General features: G+C 32.3%; 2 protein-coding genes across 2 annotated transcripts; both read left to right on the top strand.

Annotated features, from left to right (window-relative positions):
* Nucleotides 1-2,924: 2,924 nt before the first annotated feature.
* On the top strand, nucleotides 2,925-10,616 carry LOC112032780 (ent-kaurene oxidase, chloroplastic). Its single transcript, XM_024065535.2, has 8 exons — nucleotides 2,925-3,131; nucleotides 3,406-3,566; nucleotides 8,575-8,736; nucleotides 8,834-8,974; nucleotides 9,059-9,313; nucleotides 9,571-9,732; nucleotides 9,826-10,020; nucleotides 10,120-10,616. The coding sequence occupies exons 1-8, from the start codon at nucleotides 2,975-2,977 to the stop codon at nucleotides 10,429-10,431; spliced, it is 1,545 nt and encodes a 514-aa protein (XP_023921303.2). The 5' UTR covers nucleotides 2,925-2,974; the 3' UTR covers nucleotides 10,432-10,616.
* Nucleotides 10,617-19,063: 8,447 nt separating this feature from the next.
* LOC112032779 (dof zinc finger protein DOF1.6) lies at nucleotides 19,064-20,526 on the top strand. The gene has a single exon (XM_024065534.2). It carries the CDS (start codon nucleotides 19,361-19,363, stop codon nucleotides 20,051-20,053), a length of 693 nt encoding a protein of 230 aa, XP_023921302.1. The 5' UTR covers nucleotides 19,064-19,360; the 3' UTR covers nucleotides 20,054-20,526.
* Nucleotides 20,527-20,835: the final 309 nt, after the last annotated feature.

The raw sequence follows: 20,835 nt of genomic DNA, 5'->3' as shown, positions 1-20,835 counted from the left end.
ATATATATATATATATATATTCACCAAATTATTAAGTTTTTTTTTTTTTCCCGTAAATGATAAGATTTGAATCAAAGACATTTTATAACTACGCATGTGAGGGGGGAAAATTTAGATGGATCCACAAACAGATCCTAACTTAACGAATTCTCTTGGGCCGAGCTGAGCTCCTTTGTGCAAACCCCACAAGACAAGTAAGGTCTACTCACAATACCCATGATCAATAGGAAGAAATTGATCTTAGATGCTCCGATGATTAAGTTATGTGAAAATGTATTTGTCAAGATTTTTTGTCTGAGTAAGGTCTTTGAAAGCTAGAATTTTTCATACCATTTTTCTTGATAAATATAAAATAAAATACAAACAAAGAAGAACAAAAACTCCTAATGGGACTTGCCCTGTCATTCTATGAGCTTGAGGTATGGTGGTCTTGATAATATGTGAGGGTTTGGATTGTGCTCAATCTTGCGTTGCATTTTGTAAGCTGTGTTTTCATTATTATTATTTTACACCGGAGTTATTGACTTTTTAGAGACAAAAGCACTGTTTATGCACTGTTTACGCATTAAAAAATATTTAAAATGGGTCCCACAATACTATTTATACATTTAAAAATTATTTTGCTATAGTGTTTTCAGCAACAATCAATTTTCAGCAACAATAAATTATATCCAAACGAACCCTATAACTAGCCCTACCTTACTTATCCACCTTGGATGGCATGGGAGTTGGTAAGGGACATGATTGATATCTGAATTTTCAGACAACAAGGATAACACCCCTGTCTAGCTTTCAACATCTTAATGTTACAAGATTTATGGTTGGTGAGTAATAAATTTAAAGGCAGGGCCAAGTTTGGGTTCCTTGAATTTTATAAGGAAAGTTTCGAAAACCACTAGAAAATGCAGAAGAAAATTCTCAAATTTTTTTTATTGAATTGAAACTCTGAATTATCTTATAGCCCATGCTACAAATACTCTTAAATAGATAAAAGATAATACAAATCATCTCAATCACTTTTTGTGTACCACTCTATATTCCACTAATTACTACTTGTCATGTTTTGATTTTACTTTCCTTATAAATAACCGAAGTTTAAAATTGAAAGTAATCATATACATGATAAGTAGTGATTGATAAAACATAAAGTAGTACACCAAAAGTAATACAAATTATTTGCATTTAATAAAGGAGACCTGAGACTATCAACAACATTTCTATTTAAGGCGGCTAGGAAATATCTAAAATTCTAAATCGCATCGCACATGAAATTAGACTAGAAAATAGAAAAAAATTACAAGAAAAAGATCTGACTTATTTGAGCCCTCTATTCCATAATAGTCTGAGTAAGTTCTACATCTAGCACCTATTCTTTCTCAAAACTATATGAACCACAAATTTCCATACCTTATAGTTACAAATTGTTATGGAGATTCTCAAACTCCATATAATTTTTTAAGCTACAAACTAAACCATACTTTTAAATATATTCATTCATATGAAAATAAATTTTAATAGTTATTTATGTTATGTGGAAGATGTTTGACAAGAAGACGACACTTGTAATTATAAGGGAAGAATGGTCATTAAGTACTACAGAAACCATCCCCTTCGTAGATTCATAGGGTAGTTATAGGCTAAAAATAACTACCATTCATCTCTATAAATAGAAGATGCATTATACAAGGAAAAAGGTCCATGAACATCACAAAGAGAACACACAATAGAAAATTTCATATCTCTATCAAGAGGCTCCTATCTAGAGATGTAGGCAAATCAAGTAGTTGTTACTTGTTAGGCTTGTAATTTGCTATGTACTTGTGTTTTTATTCGATAAAGAAAGCTTGGCAAAGTAGGCATTACAATTTAGGCTTTTCAATTTTCTCATTCTCGTTGTTAACTTATATATTTCACAAAAGTTATATTAATTTGGGTTTTACCAAACTTATATCATATTTCTTAAGAGTGGTTTATACTCAAATAATATTTCTATTCAAATCTTAAATTATGTAGCTAACTAGATAAAGAGTGAAAAATATGTTTGATTTGAAACAGATTTAAAAGTTTGGATTTTAATTTTTAACTTATTACAATATAGTGTTTAATTTAAAATCTTACTAAATTATAAGATTAAATCTACTATTTTTAAAAGTATAAAGTTTAATTTGAAATTTTACCTAAATTATAGGATTTAAATTTAAAATTCCGTTAACGAATTCCCTTAGAACATTAGTTTTTACTTTTCATAAAAAATTTAAAAATTATTTTCTTTAAAGCATTAGTTAACATATTTCCTTAAATGTAATATGTTTGCATGTGTTTAACTTAGATCTCATAATTAACCTAAGTAAATACTTGGCTAATTCATTGGGTTAAATTAATCTGTTTTTAAGGGATCTAAACAAACAAACACAATGTATTTCATTTTAGCTATTAGGATTCAAGTAAATTTTAGGATGTGAGTTTAGATTTTTTTTTTTTTTTTTTGGCTTGATTCTTTGTATGTTCAAGATTTTAAAAAATAAAAAAATAAAAAAGTCTCTGAGAACGCACAACGCGTGTGTAGAGACTAGCATATATATATATATATATTACAATCATTTTAATAATTTATTGATTTTAAAAGTATTAATTTTTCATGTGGTCCTTCCCTTTTTTTTATTATTATTATTTATATATATATATATATACAAGATAAAATTCAACCCTAGTTTAATCTAAGTATATATATGTGCGAGTCTCCCTTTTGAAGACTTAAACCCTGCTCTTACCTCTCATACTCTACAAGTACTTATACTTGTGGAGTGGCCATCGCACTAAGAGTGTGCAGTGATCTTCCAAATTAATATGGAACTAAGGTGTGTTGTACAACTAAGGTGTGTTCCACTCTATATATAATGTATACTGCAGGTTGAAACTAGAAAGTATCTCATAAACAGTGATACAATCCTTTCTCTATCGAACTGCAAAATCAATGGCCAACATAACTCATTTTCTTCAAGATTTCCAAGCAACGCCCTTTGCAACCTCTTTTGCTGTTGGTGGTCTCTCTTTGCTTATTTCCTTCTTCTTCATGCGAGGATTTCGTTCAACCAAGAAGAATGAATATTCCAAACTCCCTCCTGTTCCAGGTACTTCTTCTAGTGCCTTAAATCCTTTCTTTTTCTTTTGCCAATAACTTAACTTTGTAGCTTAATTAGCATTTTTGATGTTTCTAATAAAGATATCCAAAGTTTAATTTTACGTATCTTATTGTTACAACTATTATTTAATTGTCAAAAAGATCCTTTTTTCTTTTCTTTTGGGTTTGATTGGTTTTTCATTTTGAATCTTGATATGGGCCAGTTGGTTTTTCATTTTGGGAATTCAGTAATGGATTTTGGGAACATTGGGTGGTGTATGCAGTGGTTCCAGGGCTGCCAGTGGTAGGAAATTTGCTGCAACTGAAGGAGAAGAAACCTTACAAGACGTTCTTAAGGTGGGCTAAGATACATGGACCAATCTATTCCATCAGAACTGGTGCTTCCACTATGGTTGTCCTCAATTCCACCCATGTTGCCAAAGAGGTACTATTACAATTCTTTCATAGTTGATTCCCATACATTTCTTTTTTTATATACAATATAAAATTTTTACTCTAACATAATTTAAGTTTATATGTGTGTAAAACTCTCTTTTAGAGAGGTAAACCACGACCTTTGCCCCTCACACTCTACAAGTACTTCTTATTATACATGATACGTACACATCAATTATTTCATATTATAAATAAGATTATTTCATATTGTAAACAAGAATTAATGTCAAACGCTCTTATAAAAAATTGTTATTAACGAGTGTGAGAAAACAATTACCAATTTCTTTTTTAACTCTTTCTAGTTCTCTAAGGACCAGTACACCTCACTAGGCCTTTATTTTAGTGCACTCCACTTCAATGGCACTTTGATGGATTATTTGAGATTAAAGAAAAAGACAACCACCTTTTGAAGTGACAAAAGTATCGACACTAGTAGGGAAACTGGTGGGCTGGGTTAAATGGATTCGTTTGTGGATAGAAAAAGCTCTCAATCATAACCCCATAGAAATCCAATTGCATTCATCCCCCTTCACAAGCTCGGTTTGACTTTGACCAGTAATAAAATCATTAGTGTGTAATTAATCATGTGTGTATATATATATATATATATGAGATTAAATTCAATAAAGACGAGTGTAAACTCTTTGATTTACACCAACCAATAAAGACATGTCACATCTAACTTTTACTTAAACTTATTGTAAAATTAATACATCTTAATACACCTAATAACATCTAAAAAAAAACCCTATTTCATATTTCTCCGTCTTCGTTGCTGAGCTTCACCTCAATTACCTTCCACTGACATCGCGCTTCACCTCCATTGACAGAAGAACAATTTTAGTTTGTTGCCTTGGTTCCTCAAGATGGAATCAACTGATAGAAAAACGATTTTGATTGTTACTCTTTCTTTTTGACTTTGTTGTTTTCTTAAATGAATTCTCTTTCTCTTTGGATATAAATCAAAGAAAAGAATAAAAATTAAGAAAGTGTGGTTCACGGCTGTGAGAATGCAAGTGGATTTAATGAGTTTGGATATTTCTCTCTAGCATTAAAATTGAAGAAAAATGTTGATATATTCAGCTATCTAGATGACACAGGAATCAAGTTATTGCCCAAAGTACTGTACAGAAGCAGCGAGATCAGTGAAATAGGTTTTTTTTTTTTTTAAGATGATATTAGGTGTATTATGATGTATTGATTTTACAATAAATTTTAAGTAAAAATCTAATGTAGAATGTCCTTATTGGCTAGTATAAACTAAAGGGTTTACTCCCCGTCCTTATTCAATTTACTCTCATATATATATTATTTGGATTTGAATGTCAAACACCCAAAACTAACTTCATAAGAAAACTCTCAGTCTAATAGTGAAGTAATGGCTTGAACCATAATACCACACCCAACTTTACAACAATTGTTTCTCAAAAAAAAAAACTTTACAACAATGAAGTCAGCCACCGTGCTGCGGATTGGCACTACGTTTCTTTTCTGCTACTGCTTCAGTGCTTCTTTACCATTTTGTTTTGTCTGCCTCTTCTTTTCTTTTTTCTTTGTTAAAATGCAAAACTGACTTTCTAATTTTTTTAAATTTCATTTCAATTCTCCAATTTTGTTTTCATTCATTTTAGTTCTTTAAGTTTTAAATTTATTTAATTAAAACATTTCCATTAACTTTTTTTAAAATTTAAAAAAAAATGGAAAATATTTTCAATCATTAATTAAAATTTTTTTAATTTAAAAAATTTGAAGAAAAATTTATAAAATTGAAAAATTAACCATAACATATAACAAAAGTTGATAAAAAAATCTTAATTAAATAAACTTAAAAGTTAAAAGACTAAAATAAATAAAAGCAAAATTAAAAAATTAAAATGAAATTTAAAGAAATTTAGATAGCCGTTTTGCATTTTACCTTTTTTTTTCTTTTTTTTTATTATCATTTTTTAAATTACTATTTATAGTACTACTTTTTTTCTTTTTCTTTTTTATTTTTTATTTTTTGCCTTTTTCTTCTTTTGTACGCCCAGATCACTTTTTTTTTGCCTCCTTACATGCTCATTGTTTTGTATGCCCCTCCATCTACCTGAATCAATAAAAAAAAGTAACAACTCTCATTTGTGATTGTAGCGGTAATCTAGGTTGAAGTGATGGTTTGCAGTTTAGCTTCAGAGCAGCACGTGTTGTCAAATTGTGGCAGATGGTATGGTTTTTAAAAAGTTGAAAAAAGTTAATAAGAAGAAATAAATTTATATGAAAGTTATGGTCCATCGCTTATAATCGGTTAATTAACTTCCTAGTTTGACCTCCACCCACTTAACCTTTGTGCAAACCAATCTTCTTCATTTTCTAGGTTTTTTTTTTTTTTTTCATTATCTATTATTAATTTTGGACATTTGGAACAAAGGTTGATACATTAGGTAAGATATGGACCCCTAACAAATTTTTGGTTTCAAATTATATAAGTGCCCACAGATAGTGATACATTACGTGGTGTTTGATGTCTGTGATTTGAAATTCATCCTCCTTCCACGCCTGGATTGACATCTACTGCAATTGGGTGAGGATGCAATTCCTCTTTAACTCTCTCACAAATATTTTTCACTTTTTTCAAATGGCAGTTTTTCAACTCATTTTAAGGTTGTTATCAAATATAGAAAAATAAAGTAATTTTCTATAAAATTCTTTTTAAAAAATTATTTATTTTCTAAAAAATATTAATATCGAAACAAGTAGGTCAAGTATTGTAAGTTCAATACAAACAACCTTGTTTAGTAGAAAATGCAAATTTTAAAAAAATCTACATAAGCTTAAAATAGTCCAAGAATATATTCAAAAATCTTAAAAGTTTTTGCATGTGATATTTTCATTAAATTACAACCTATCCAAACATTCCTCATTTCCTTTGTCATTTAGGGTTTATTTGGGATCCGCTTATTTTACTGAAAATGAAAACTCTTTACTGAAAGTACTGTAAATAAAAGTAAAAGTTAGCTGAAATAATACAATGGGGCCATGAATAGTACTAAAAAGTATCGTGAGACCCATAAATAGTACCAAAAATAAACTGAATAGTAAAATAAGTTGGCAAAAATAAGTGTTGCCAAATGCACACTTAATATATTTTTTCTATATATTTTCAATTGCCTCATCTCTCTTAACTAGTTATCTACATCTAATTTTAAAACTATTATTTAGGGTTTATTTGGGATCCGCTTATTTTACTGAAAATGAAAACTCTTTACTGAAAGTACTGTAAATAAAAGTAAAAGTTAGCTGAAATAATACAATGGGGCCATGAATAGTACTAAAAAGTATCGTGAGACCCATAAATAGTACCAAAAATAAACTGAATAGTAAAATAAGTTGGCAAAAATAAGTGTTGCCAAATGCACACTTAATATATTTTTTCTATATATTTTCAATTGCCTCATCTCTCTTAACTAGTTATCTACATCTAATTTTAAAACTATCAATAATGCATTGTTGCAAAACACAGAACTTTTCTGATTTCTTTTAACAGCCCATGAACACGTTTGCAGCGTGTGTAAATACCAAATCAAATAATTATTTAAAATTTTGAAGAAAACAAATGATATACCATAAATTACAATTTTTTAAAATAATGTGAAACTAAGGATTCATTTGGTACATGTGTTTAAACACATATTTTCAATTTTTAAACAACATTACTCGTATATTCACACACTTTTTTACACACACATTTCTAAAAAATACAAACCAACATACCGGCCTAATTGCTTGTAAAAAAAAGTCATGAGATTCCAATAGGATACAAATTAATTAATATTGTAGTTAGGCCCGTCAAAATAGGTTGGCGGGTTGGGTAGCCATGAATGAAAGTTAACCCAATTATTGATGGTGGCAGGCCTTGTTGGACTTATGAATAAAAATGTTAATCGCCTTATTGGCGTCCTGTTTAAATGAAAGAAATGATAGTTGCAACTTATTACAACAATAACCAAAACAAAACAAAACAAAAACAAAAAAACAAAAAAAAACAAAAAGGAAAAAGTGGGGGCATTTGAAGTCTAGTTCCGCAATAAGCAATGTCATTGAGTTATAAGACACTATTATCATAGTTCAACACTTAAGTATTGAAAATTGTGGTTTAAACTCTGCTACCAAATGAGCTCTTAGTTCCAACCTTGCTCAACAATGTTACATGCACAACTTATTTCATAACTAATTGAAGTGACAGCTTGTGAATGGTACAACATAACTAATCACCATTAATATTATTGTTATTTAATGTCAATCACAATCAACTACCTCAACAATTTTGAAAATTATTGTGTCGTTAGACTTATTAGTTATTAAACTAGTAAAATATGGGTTTATTCAAATAGCCCCCCTTAAGAGGTTTGGAATTGTAAACCAAGTCAGAACTAGGTAATGTTCAAACTCTTCTATTCAGAAATTATTTTATGTCTACCAGGCATTATTCACTCCCTGATTTCAACACATTGACTATGTAAGTCCTAATAAAGTACCATGAGATCGATCTTATGCTTTATAAGTTCAAAGATAAGTATTCAGCAAAAGTTTAATAGTTGAGTGAAATTAATATGAGCTGGCCATATAAATTAAGATAGAACCTAGTTTGGTTTCAGTATATCAGAAATAGTCCTATATATGCTGAGAGTTATCTTGTATATTTTAGGCACCACCTTTTGCTTTACTAAGATTAACCATGTTTATTTTCGCAGTACTAGAATCCCTTTTTGGATTCATGAACAAGCAAAAATATTTCAGTTCCTCTTAATTTGTTGTTTTTCTTTAAGTACTCGAATGTCCATGAGAACCACTAAAGTCCTTGAATTTATTGGATCAATGCATTAAGGACTCTACAGGCCATAAGTTAATTATAAAGATGTTCCATTTGTTAAATTTTCTTGCTTTACCATCAACATTCTCATGCAAATACTGGATGATAATAATATACACGGAATTTAATTTTTCTGGTTGTGTGTCAGGCTATGGTGACCAGATTTTCATCCATCTCAACAAGAAAGTTATCAAAGGCCCTAGAGCTTCTCACCAGTAATAAATCTATGGTTGCAACAAGTGACTACAATGAGTTTCACAAGATGGTAAAGAAATATATAATCGCAGAGCTTCTGGGAGCTAATGCACAGGTTGGCTCGTATAATTTCGTCCACCTATATGTACCCTCCATCACATTATCTACTATGCCAAAAATTTGTCTAATAAAAATATCCATTTGCTTTTCAGAAGCGACATCGAATCCACAGAGACACTCTGATAGAAAATGTTTCGAACAAATTACATGCTCATATAAAGAACTCTCCTCTTCAAGCTGTGAATTTCAGGAAAATATTTGAGTCTGAACTTTTTGGACTGGCAATGAAACAAGTGAGTTTCTTCATTTTGGTTTAATATTAAATATGTGCTTATTAATAAGAGTGACTTAAGATTTGTTGTTGTTGTGGCTTGTAGGCTTTGGGATATGATGTGGAATCACTTTTTGTGGAAGAGCTTGGAACCACTTTGTCAAGAGAAGAGATATTTAACGTTCTAGTGTCTGACATGTTAAAGGGTGCGATTGAGGTTGATTGGAGAGATTTCTTCCCATATCTAAAATGGATTCCAAATAAGAGCTTTGAAATGAAAATTCAGAGTTTGGCTTCCCGCAGACAAGCAGTGATGAATTCCATTGTCAAGGAGCAGAAGAAGCGCATTGCTTCAGGAAAGGTAATGTTTTTCAATTAGCCTTAGGATATAATTTTTCATAACTAATTATATGCATGGCGTGTTGTGATTAGTGCATAATAAACATGATATCAGTAATAAAGTCATGTGTTATTGACGTTGCTCCAATCACAACTCATTGCATTATCAAGTTATGGAACATGTTGTGAAAAAAGTAGCGTCCCTATTGATCTTAATGTGCAAAATTACTATGAAGTTTCTTACAGTTAGTATTGTAACTCACCTTGGATTTGGAACAGGGAGAAAATTGTTATCTCAATTACTTGTTATCTGAAGTAAAGACACTTACGGAAAAGCAAATTAGCATTTTGGCATGGGAAACTATCATCGAGACAGCAGATACTACTGTCGTTACAACAGAATGGGCCATGTATGAACTTGCTAAATGTCCAAACCAGCAGGTAATTAATGTCAATCACAATTTTGGTATTAAGGTTTGAATATAATTTTGCTGTTTTAGTACTATTTAATACCGAATATTGTACATGCAACAGGATCGTCTTTATCAGGAAATCCAAAATGTTTGTGGGACTGACAAGATTACTGAGGAACACTTGTCTAAGCTTCCATACTTGAGTGCTGTTTTCCATGAAACTCTAAGGAAGCACAGTCCAAGTCCATTAGTACCTTTGCGATACGCACATGAAGACACCCAAATAGGAGGGTACTATGTTCCTGCAGGGACTGAGGTTGATTGTTTTCTTATTTTATCTTGTATCTGTCCATGAGATTTCATCACTTGTTATTATCTCTGCCAGCAAAATTTGATTTGGACCAATGTTGCACAGATTGCTGTAAACATATACGGGTGTAACATGGACAAGAATCAATGGGAAACCCCTGAAGAGTGGAAGCCAGAGAGGTTTCTTGATAAGAAATACGATCCAATGGATATGTACAAGACGATGTCATTTGGAAGTGGAAAGAGAGTATGTGCAGGTTCACTTCAGGCATCGTTAATAGCGTGCACATCAATTGGTAGGTTAGTACAGGAATTTGAGTGGAGGCTGAAAGATGGAGAGGTGGAAAACGTGGATACTCTTGGACTCACTACTCACAAACTCTATCCCATGCAAGCAATTCTAAAGCCTAGGAATTAATACTACTGTTTAGTTTCATTACAATAAACTGTACTAGTGACTAGTGATCGAAGCCCAGTGCCTCTTTGTTTATACTTTGTAGCTAAGAATTATTGACATTTCATTTAAGATGCTATATTCATATCATATCTATATTGTATCCATATTATACTGGTATCGTATCGGCCGTTTCATGTTATAATTTTCAAAAATTTCTCGTATTGCTATGTTCGTATCTATGCTTTCTAGCTTTGTAATGCTTTATTGCTTCTAGTCTAGACTTTCATGAGAAGTACTGTATCTTGCCATATGAAAAAATAAAAATAAAAGTGCTAGATTTAGAAAGGGAAAAAAATATATATCGTATTTCATATTCCTAGAACTATATATATATATTCACCAAATTATTAAGTTTTTTTTTTTTCCTGTAAAATATAAGATTTGAATCAAAGACATTTTATAACCACGTACGTGAGGGGGGAAATTTTAGATGGATCCACAAACAGATCCTAACTTAACGAATTCTCCTTGGGCCGAGCTCCTCTGTGCAAACCCCGCAAGACAAGTAAGGCCTACTCACAATACCCATGATCAATAGTAAGAAATTGATCTTAGATGCTCTGATGATTAAGTTGGATGAAAATGTATTTGTCAAGAATTTTCGTCTGAGTAAGGTCTTTGAAAGCTAGAATTTTCCATACCATTTTTCTTGATAAATATAAAATAAAATACAAACAAAGAAGAACAAAAAACTCCTAATGGACCTTGCCCTGTCATTCTATGAGCTTGAGGTATGGTGTTGTTGATAATATAACTAGCACTACCTTACTTATCCACCTCGGACGACATGGGAGTTGGTAAGGAACATGATTGATATCTGAATTTTCAGACAAGAAGGATAACACCCCTGTCTAGCTTTCAACATCTTAATGTTACAAGATTTATGGTTGGTGAGTAATAAATTTGAAGGCAGGGCCAAGGTTGGGTTCCTTGAATTTTATAAGGAAAGTTCCGAAAACCACTAGAAAATGCAGGAGAAAAGTCTCAAAAAAAATTTATTGAATTGAAACTCTGAATTATCTTATAGGCTACACTACAAATACTCTTAAATAGATAAAAGATAATACAAATCCTCAGTATTATGTTTTATGTACCATTCGATGATTTATGTTTCACTAATCACTACTTGTCATATTTTGATTTTACTTTCCTTTTAAATAACCGAAGTTTAAAATAAAAAGTAATCCTACACATGGTAAGTAGTGATGGATAAAACATAAAGTGGTATACAAAAAGTAGTATAAAGGATTTGCATTCAATAAAGAAGACCTGAGACTATCAACAGCATTCCTAATTAAGGCGGCTAGGAAATATCTAAAATTCTAATTCGCATCGTGCATGAAATTAGACTAGAAAATAGGAAAAAATTACCCAAAAAAAAAAAAAGCCTGAGCTATCTGAGCCCTCTGAGTCTTCCATAAAAGTCTTAGTCATTTGTTCTACATCTAGCACCTATTCTTTCTCAAAACTATATTGAGTTTGACACTATGGCCATGAAAAATCCTTCTCAGACTCTAGTTTGTTGAAAACTATATGAACCACAAATTTCCATACCCTATAGTTACAAATTGTTATGGAGATTCTCAAACTCCATATAATTTTATAAGCTACAAACTAAACCATACTTTTAAATATATTCATTCATATGAAAATAAATTTTAATAGTTACTTATGTGGAAGATGTTTGAGAAGAGAGACACTTGTAATTATAAGGGAAGAATAGTCATTTAGTACTACAAAAACCATCCCTTTGTTGATTCGTAGGGTAGTTATAGGCTGGAATAACTACAATTCATCTCTGTAAATAGAAGATGCATTATACAAGGAAAAAGGTCCATGATCATCACAGAGAGAACACACAATAGAAAATTTCATATCTCTATCAAGACACTCCTATCTAGAGATGTAGGCAAATCAAGTAGTCGTTACTTGTTAGGCTTGTAATTTGCTATGTACTTGTGTTTTTATTCGATAAAGAAAGCTTGGCAAAGTAGGCATTACAATTTAGGCTTTTCAATTTTCTCATTCTCGTTGTTAACTTATATATTTCACAAAAAGTTCTATTAGTTTAGGTGTTACTGAACTTATATCATATTTCTTAAGACTGGTTTATACTCACTCAAATAATATTTCTATCCAAATCTTAAATTATGTAGCTAACTACATAATGAGTGAAAAATATGTTTGATTTGAAACGAATTTAAAAGTTTGGATTTTAATTTTTAACTTATTACAATATAGAGTTTAATTTAAAATCTTACTAAATTATAAGATTAAATCTACTATTTTTAAAAGTATAAAGTTTAATCTAAAATTTTACCTAAATTATAGGATTTAAATTTAAAATTCCGTTAACGAATTCCTTTAAAACATTTGTTAATAAATTATTTTAGAAAAAAATTTGTACCACTTTTATGAAAAAATTTTAAAAATGTCCAAAAAATTAGTTTTTTATTTTTTATAAAAAATTTTAAAATTATTTTCTTTAAAGCAATAGTTAACATTTTTCCTTAAATTTATATATTTTTTACTAAAATCAAAATAGCAATTTCACAAGAGTTTCTGAGGAACTAGCAGGAAACAAAATTGGTTGGTATTGAAGTGGAAATGGGGCAAAAGGTAAGAGAAGGGAAATGCAAGAAATGGACAGGTCGGTCCATTATGGTCCTCTATACGTGAGTGAGACCGTCAAAGGCGGTCTGAGAAAATCTGAACTCTCTAAAAGGAGAGTGTCGATTTCACACACACATCTTGCCTATATTATTATGTTTGATTGACGAAAGCGGCAATGGAGAGAGAATCTGAGTAAACTCTGTCAATGGCCGTGACTTCCTCGGCTACCTGCAGCTGCTACTACCTCCACACTCTGTAGCCGCGCGTGCTAGCTCCCACTTCAATTTGGACCGGTTATAACCGGCCACTTGTTTTATTGCCTGGTCAAACTTTCAAAACTGTGGACCCCTCTAAACCCTTCATTTCCGTACTCTACAGATTAGTCAGATCAATGAATAAGACAAGTCTTGGGGGTGCAAGTATGATGAAATGAGGATATAGTCTCCTGACAGACCTCTTCGTCCAATGTTAGTAGGAGAAAAAAGGGTACCCACTTGTTTGTTAGTTGTTACCTTTTTGGAATTTTCCTTTACAATTTTTAAACATCTTTGGCAATATTTTTTCAAGAAATTTTGAACAAACTTAAAAAATTAATTTTAATAATAAGTTCGAATTAGAATTAATAATAATTAATTATTTATAATTTGTTGTGAAAATATTATAAAAATATTATGAACTTTCACAATTTTATTCAATAAATTTAAATTAAAAAATATTACAACTTGACATTTAAAAATTATTGTACAAACGTGCATAGCATTTTTCATTAAAAATACCCACAAATACAAGAATGCATTGGTACGAAGAATAACAATAATAATAATTAAGATAATAAATTTAAAGACAAGTTCAATTTCAAAACATCTTCTAGAGTAAGTAGTTATAAATGAGTCAGGTTGTTGAAGTGGAATTGGATGCAAAAATTGTGGTTGACTGGGTTGGTGGCTCAACTTCTTTTCAATAATTCTCACTCTCCTCTTATTTGCCGCCCCTTCCCTTCTCAATTTGCTGCCCCAAGTGAAGATCAAGCACTGCTTTAAGGGAGCAAACTAGTGTGCCATCGTGCTTGCCAAATACAGAGCAAATCGTGTGGAAGACTGTTGTTGTTTTATTCCCTTATAGGGGAAATTTCTATGTTATTGTATTTTGATTTTCTTAGAGTGTATTATGAGAGGTCTCAGCCAAACTCTTAAGTTCTATTAATGCATCCTGTTTATAATGGTTTTTAATATTTTTTTTTTTAAAATATATATATATATATATATAGTCGGGTTAACAAGTGTACTAAGTATACAAGTTAAAAGATTAATAAATACTCAATTTTGAGTTATAATGCATATTTTTCAATGAAAAAATACATGTATTGTTTGACCTTATTTTTTTAAAAATGTATAAAAATATTATTTAACTACTACCCTTAGAGCATTTGTTAACAAAAGTTACCCAAAATAATCGGTTACTTTTAGATCACCACTTTTTCTTTTTTTGTAAAGACATTTTTTTATCCCTCACATTTGAAAATTTATGAAATTATATATATATATATATATATTATTGTTGATGATAATTGTGTGGACATAGATTGAACCTGAAGCCCAAAAATGAAAAGGACTAAGGCCCAAAACAATGAATTTGTAAAAAGTGGGCTAAAAATTGAACTTCAATGATTTGAACAATAATCATAGTAGGCTAAATAATGCTAGAAAGTTGGAATAAACAGTTTTGTGCAAAGAAAATCCTCCTCGGCAAAGTCCAAGGATGGTAGTTCTTATATATTTCTCTTAGAGTTAAGTACAATTTTCCCTCTATTCTCTAATGATCCCTTTGTAAGGGGATATTTCTTCTTTAATGCGGTCAAAAAGTTGGTTACAGAGTATTCAATGTGGTGGTAGCAGCTTTCTTTTAGATATTTCTCAGTTTTCCTTTGTTTCATTCCCTTTTGATGCTTATCCTTACCAGTATAATTGTCTGGCATGTTGTTCTTGGTGGTAGGCCAAACCCTTGATCTCTACTCTACTTAGCCGAGGAGAGGTTTATCCTCGGACTACAATTCCAACCTTTTATGACCAGACTTCTTCCATTATCCACTAATTTATATGTCCTCGTTAATGGCTACTTGTCTTCAGACAATTTAATGTCATTGGACATGGCCCATGGCCTAAAATCCATTTTTGGGCCCGTTACCCCTACAATAATAATATGCAAAAATAAAAGGGAAGGGGAGGAAAAAATAGGGGGAATTTTGGGTGAAAGCCAATGCTTGGTTAGGAGTAAAAAAGGAGATTTTTGTGGACCTTATAATTTTCTTCCCCAACCCACCAAAATTTTTCCCCATAAATTGGATATGATTTTGGTGGGGTTGACTATTTTCTCTCAAACTTTCCAAAATTTTGCCCCCACATATTGAGAGGAGAGGAAGTTAGAGAGGAAAATTACCCATCTACTCCCTTCTCCTTTCCCATTGTGTGTGATTGTATTATGTTTTCTTGCATTTAGGTTTCTTTTTACCTAAGTAGTTTTTTTTTATTATAATTTTTACAAAATATTTGTAGTAAAAGCATAAGAATAAATTTATATTCTCAACCAAATAAGTTTTTCATCCTTTTTTTTTTTTTTTCACCCCTAATCGAACACACATACAAATATACAATCAACTTAAATCTTTTTCATTCCTCCACAATTTGTCATCCCCTACTTTTCCAACAACTACCACACAAAGCCGTAGGAGTACAATAGATGGTACATATATACATGTTGTAGTGCGGTGTTTATTGGTAATGGTTTTGGTATTGGCGTAACAAAACTGTCAAAACAAAACATGGGGCAGTGACACGCATAACATAAAGAGACGGAAGAGATATTATAGGAGTACATATATACAAGCTCTAGTACAGCATTACTTGCTACGATCGAGTATATGGTATTTTGGTTGTATTTACTTGTACAAAGCACGGTGCAGTGATTAGAGAAGGTCAATCAATGGTGCAGAGATCGCGGCAGCCGAGAAATCCGGCACAGGCCGAAGTCTGTGAATGGTACTAAGTTAGAGAGAGAGAGAGAGAGAGAGAGAGAGAAATATGGAATCTTTGGTGCAGAGAAGGTGTTGGCCACAGCCACCGAAACAGCAGGCAAATCCAATTATTGCTTCCCACGCTGCCCAACATCCATCATGTTGTCGGACCTATTCAATGCAAAAATTCCCTACTCACCTTGCCTTCCCTCTTATTTTAACCCGACTCCACCCAGTTACATTTGCTCTAGCTGCATCTAAAAATATCTAAAAATAATAAAAACAAAAATTTTGGAAACTTTTTCCTAATGATAAATTAACTTTACTTATATTGATTAACAAGATCTAATCTTTGATCTCTCATCATCATTTTAGAATAGAATGTCAATTAAACTTCCGTTCATTAACAAAAGAAAATGATAATTTAAAAAGTAATCAATTTAATTTTTTAAATGTAATAAAAGTTAAAAACTTTTTTTTATTGGATCGTGATTTTAACACCCGGGTGGGGCTTTTTAAACTCAATTTAAAATTAGGTTTGCTTTATGTCAATCTTCTCACGCTTTAATTGAGTAAAGAACCTTCCATTGCCGAGGCAAAAAAAAAAAAAGCATTTTTAAATACTTCTTTTTAATGTGCTGTTTTAAATAATAATTAAGATTAGGGTTCCGTGTTATATATTTTGTTAATTTTGTTTTATTTTATTTAGTAAAAATTTCAATGCAACAATTTTTGTTACAATTTATGTATATGATCAGTTATGAGTAATGAAGTAAAAGTAATAAGATTAAAATTTCATTACTCATGGTCTCGTACCATATGAATAAGATGGAGCAAAATTATATTAAAAATTACAATCATAACATTACTCTTTATTTAGACTAAGATAATTAGTTAATTAAAATAAATTACCATTATTTTATTTCTGACTTAAATTTTGGTTCATAACATATGTTTCAATTTATTCCTCTAAATTTGGATTGATATAAAAACAAAACTTTTTTTCCCCAACATCGACAAAGAAGGGGACGTGATCTCATGGTGCATAGATATCTTTAAGCAACAAAATGATGGTGCTCAACTGCTCATCTTATTGCTAGGTAATTGTAGATGGGATGGGATGAGTGAGAGTGTGACAGATTATGGTTTCTTCTGGACACTTTTTTTGGGATGTGGTTGATTGTTGAATTCTAAGTCTTAAGAAACTGGTTCCGATGGAACTATAATGTTCATTGCTTAGCACACCCTCCATGTTAGTTGCACAACCTCAATGTACTTGCTCAGCTCTGGCAGCAGACAGCAGTAGCAACCCTTTGCTTCCACCGTGTGGTTTTGGACTATAAGGTACCAAGCTAGGTCAGGCTTGGGCCCAGTTGATCATTCAGTTCTGGCCCTTATCTACAACAATCTTCCCCTCCAACCTGAATAATAAGTAGAAATATCACTGGTTTTTTTCACTTTTCTGTTTGCTGATATGGAATTCATTTGCTGGCCAAATTGATGTTTAGTTGGTTTCCTTATCAAACAATAAGGTCGAGTTGATTTTCTTAATCCCGGTCTATTCATCACAAGAAACTCACTGCCACGAGCATGACTATCTTGACTGATCTCTTGGAGCTAAATGGATTTGGATTAGACATCAAGCTTATCCAATGTCATATTTTACAATTCTAATCTAATTTATTTATTTCTGTAGCAATCAATAATTTGGTCAGGGCTCCTATACCGTGAAGACCTTGGCTGCTAAGAAATTAATTGAATGTTTTGCTTGGGGAGGGGATAACAAGAGAATATTTGACCACTGACTACTGGGGCTGTAAAACTAGCTACTAATTGTCTACTCTAGGAAGGGTAGACCAACTGTTAGAGACCCTAGTTGAACTGAACCAAGTCACTAACCACAAACTCCCAGATAACATTTTTTTTCTTCCTTTCTTTTGGATTAGAATCCGGTGCACCGGGTTCAATTCACCCTATCATGTCTCACAAAACAATTTTACTTTTTACATTTTTAAGTTTTATTTTTTATTTCACTTTAATTTTTTTTTAAACTTTTTTTTTTATCAATGATTGAGCAATATTTAAGATATTGCACCTTATTTTAGTCCTTTTCTTTTTTCTTATTCTTTGTATTCTTCTATTTTTATTTTATTTTATGAGTACTTATCACTTGCTTTTCTTCAATTACAAACACTCAGATAACATATCAACTCGTTCTAAAATTTACATATGTGAATAGAAATATAGTATGGAATTAGTATCTATAGAAATAAATTTATTATTTGACAAAATTAATCTTTACTTTATTATATAAATAAATTTTTTTTATGTACAATTGCCACGTACAGATAATCAGTAAATACGTATAATATGTGAAATTTTCATACTTACATGTTACTCTTACAGGCATCGTACCGTATGCACCATATCGTATATACTTTTCATGAAACAAACCTTAAAATTTTGGCCTCCCACGTTGCACGGTAGAGTTGTCTCTGGTACTATTTTCACCAATTGGCTGACGCCAAGAAAGCGACTATGCTTGGATTGTAATGTCGACATCAAATCATCCAATTAGAAAAAAGTCCAAAATAAAATTGTAAATGAACGAATGGTTTATGAACAGTTTTCGTTTCTTTCTACCAAAATTTGTTTATGCTTGTTTATCAATTAAAAAAAAAAAAAATGAGACAAACTACAATTTCTCAAATTTTATAATATAAAAGTCAAATAATTTCAAACTTTTAAAAATTTACATATATTTTTAGCTTGACTCACTTAGAGTGATTTTTGGAAAATTTGACACTTTTTCAAATGATCTAACGCATTACGCACGAACAAGAGCTGAGAGCTACGTGTTGATGAGCCGTTGATTTACAAACAGTACACAAACCACCGCTTATGACGACAACAACAACAACAAAAACAAAAATCCCACATTGACTATTGTCAATGTTTCCCACTACGCCTCTCTCTCTCTCTCTCTCTCTCTCTCTCTCTTTGTCCTCAGCTTATTATTTCACCCTCCACATTTTTAACCCACCCACACAAAACACACATATATACAGACATACTCTCTCTCTCGGTATAAATCTTCCCTCACTGCTTCCAAGACATCTCTATTCTCTCTCAATTCAATTCCCTGAATCTTCTATCCTCAGGTCTCTAACTTTAAACCCCATTTGTCTCATTCTAAAAAACACAAACAATCTATCTCTCACTCCCACAAAAACAACAAGAAGCTTTGTACCTAACTAGTAACTAGAAATGCCATCGGAAACAAGTGAAGGAAAAGCGGTTACGAGGGTCCACCAAAGTTTGGGCCACCCACCACCGCCGCAGGCGCAACCGCTACCGTGTCCTCGCTGCGACTCGACCTCCACCAAGTTCTGCTACTACAACAACTACAACCTCTCTCAGCCTCGCCACTTCTGCAAGTCATGCCGGCGTTACTGGACCCAAGGTGGGACCCTCCGCAACGTCCCCGTTGGTGGTGGGACTCGCAAGGCTGCCATGACTAAGCGCTCTCGCTCCGCCACGTGTTCCTCTTCTACTTCTTCGTCTTCGTCTTCTTCCTCCACTATTACCAACGGCAACGACGCCGTTTTAGGGAACCCTGCTGCTGCTGCTGCTTCGGGTCTTCACGCTGAGAACATGGATTTGGGTGGTGGGAGCTTCAATTTCTTGCTGAACTCGCAAGGTCCGAGCTTGTTGGGCCTGAATGGGTATGGGCTTGGGCTTGGGCCCATACCCGGGTTCGATGAGATGGGGTTCGGGTTGGGAAGAGGGAGCTGGACATTCCCTGAAGTCGGTGACTTTGGCGGTGGTGGGAGTGGCAATGGTGCTGACGTGGCTTCTTTGGGGTTCAACACGTGGCAGATGAATGGTGCTGAAGCTGGTGGAGTAGCTGATTCTGCTGCAGCTGCAGGGGATTCCATCCCTGGCCAGGGTTTGAAGTGATCCATTAATTAAATTACTTTTTAATAGTAATGCTTGTTTTTAGTTTTACCATTTTCCAGGGAAATGGTTTTTCATTTCACCTTGTTTTTCAGTTTTTTTTTTATTTTTTATCTTTTTTTGGTGAATGGTGGTGGGATTTTGAAATACTAGGGAAAGGTGGTATTTGTGGGGTTTCACTTTCAGTCGCTTTCTTTTGTGGGTCAGTGTTTGGTTGGAGGGGTATAGAGTCTATAGACTGGTATAGGATTACATAGAGAATGACTAGGATGAAAGAGTACCTGTGGGATACTGATTCCTTGGTCTTAATTAGATAGGGCTCTCTTTTTTTCGTTTTTGTTTTTCATGGCTATGTAAAAAATCTTTGGGTTTTGTCTTTGGACAAATCGGTGGAAGCAAATGGACAAGGACACCTTTTTGGGGAGTTTATTTTATTACCACAATATATCTACTTTGAGAAAAGGCAATTCTTTGGATTGCATAGTCTCTCTCTCTCTCTCTCTCTATATATATGTGTGTGTGTGTGTGTGTGTGTGTGTGTTTTTTCACTTTCTTGCTCTTGCTCTTTCATCTTTGGTACTCTTCTTTTTAAGAACAATATTTACTTCTTTTGCACTGGTGTGGGTAATGCATGATGAAATTTGAGTATCCACTCTAAAAAAGGCTTTGAGTTTTCTTTTTGCTTTTTGGGTAACAATGCCAGTGCATTGAATTCTCTAAGCAGAACGATGTAGGGTAGCATGAATGTAATTGGAGTTCGACTCTCGAAGAATGTCTGAGATTTG

The sequence above is a fragment of the Quercus suber genome, unplaced genomic scaffold, assembly GCF_002906115.3.
Source record: "Quercus suber isolate HL8 unplaced genomic scaffold, Cork oak 2.0 scaffold_652, whole genome shotgun sequence".
Taxonomy (NCBI): domain Eukaryota; kingdom Viridiplantae; phylum Streptophyta; class Magnoliopsida; order Fagales; family Fagaceae; genus Quercus; species Quercus suber.
This window is presented reverse-complemented; position numbering and strand designations above follow the sequence as displayed.

Bases quoted from the DNA above. Each gene is read 5' to 3' on its own strand.
- LOC112032779 (XM_024065534.2), top strand. From the start codon at position 19,361: ATGCCATCGGAAACAAGTGAAGGAAAAGCGGTTACGAGGGTCCACCAA.
- LOC112032780 (XM_024065535.2), top strand. From the start codon at position 2,975: ATGGCCAACATAACTCATTTTCTTCAAGATTTCCAAGCAACGCCCTTT. The intron at 3,567-8,574 runs GTACTATTACAA...GTTGTGTGTCAG, and splicing joins CCACCCATGTTGCCAAAGAG to GCTATGGTGACCAGATTTTC. The intron at 9,314-9,570 runs GTAATGTTTTTC...GATTTGGAACAG, and splicing joins AGCGCATTGCTTCAGGAAAG to GGAGAAAATTGTTATCTCAA.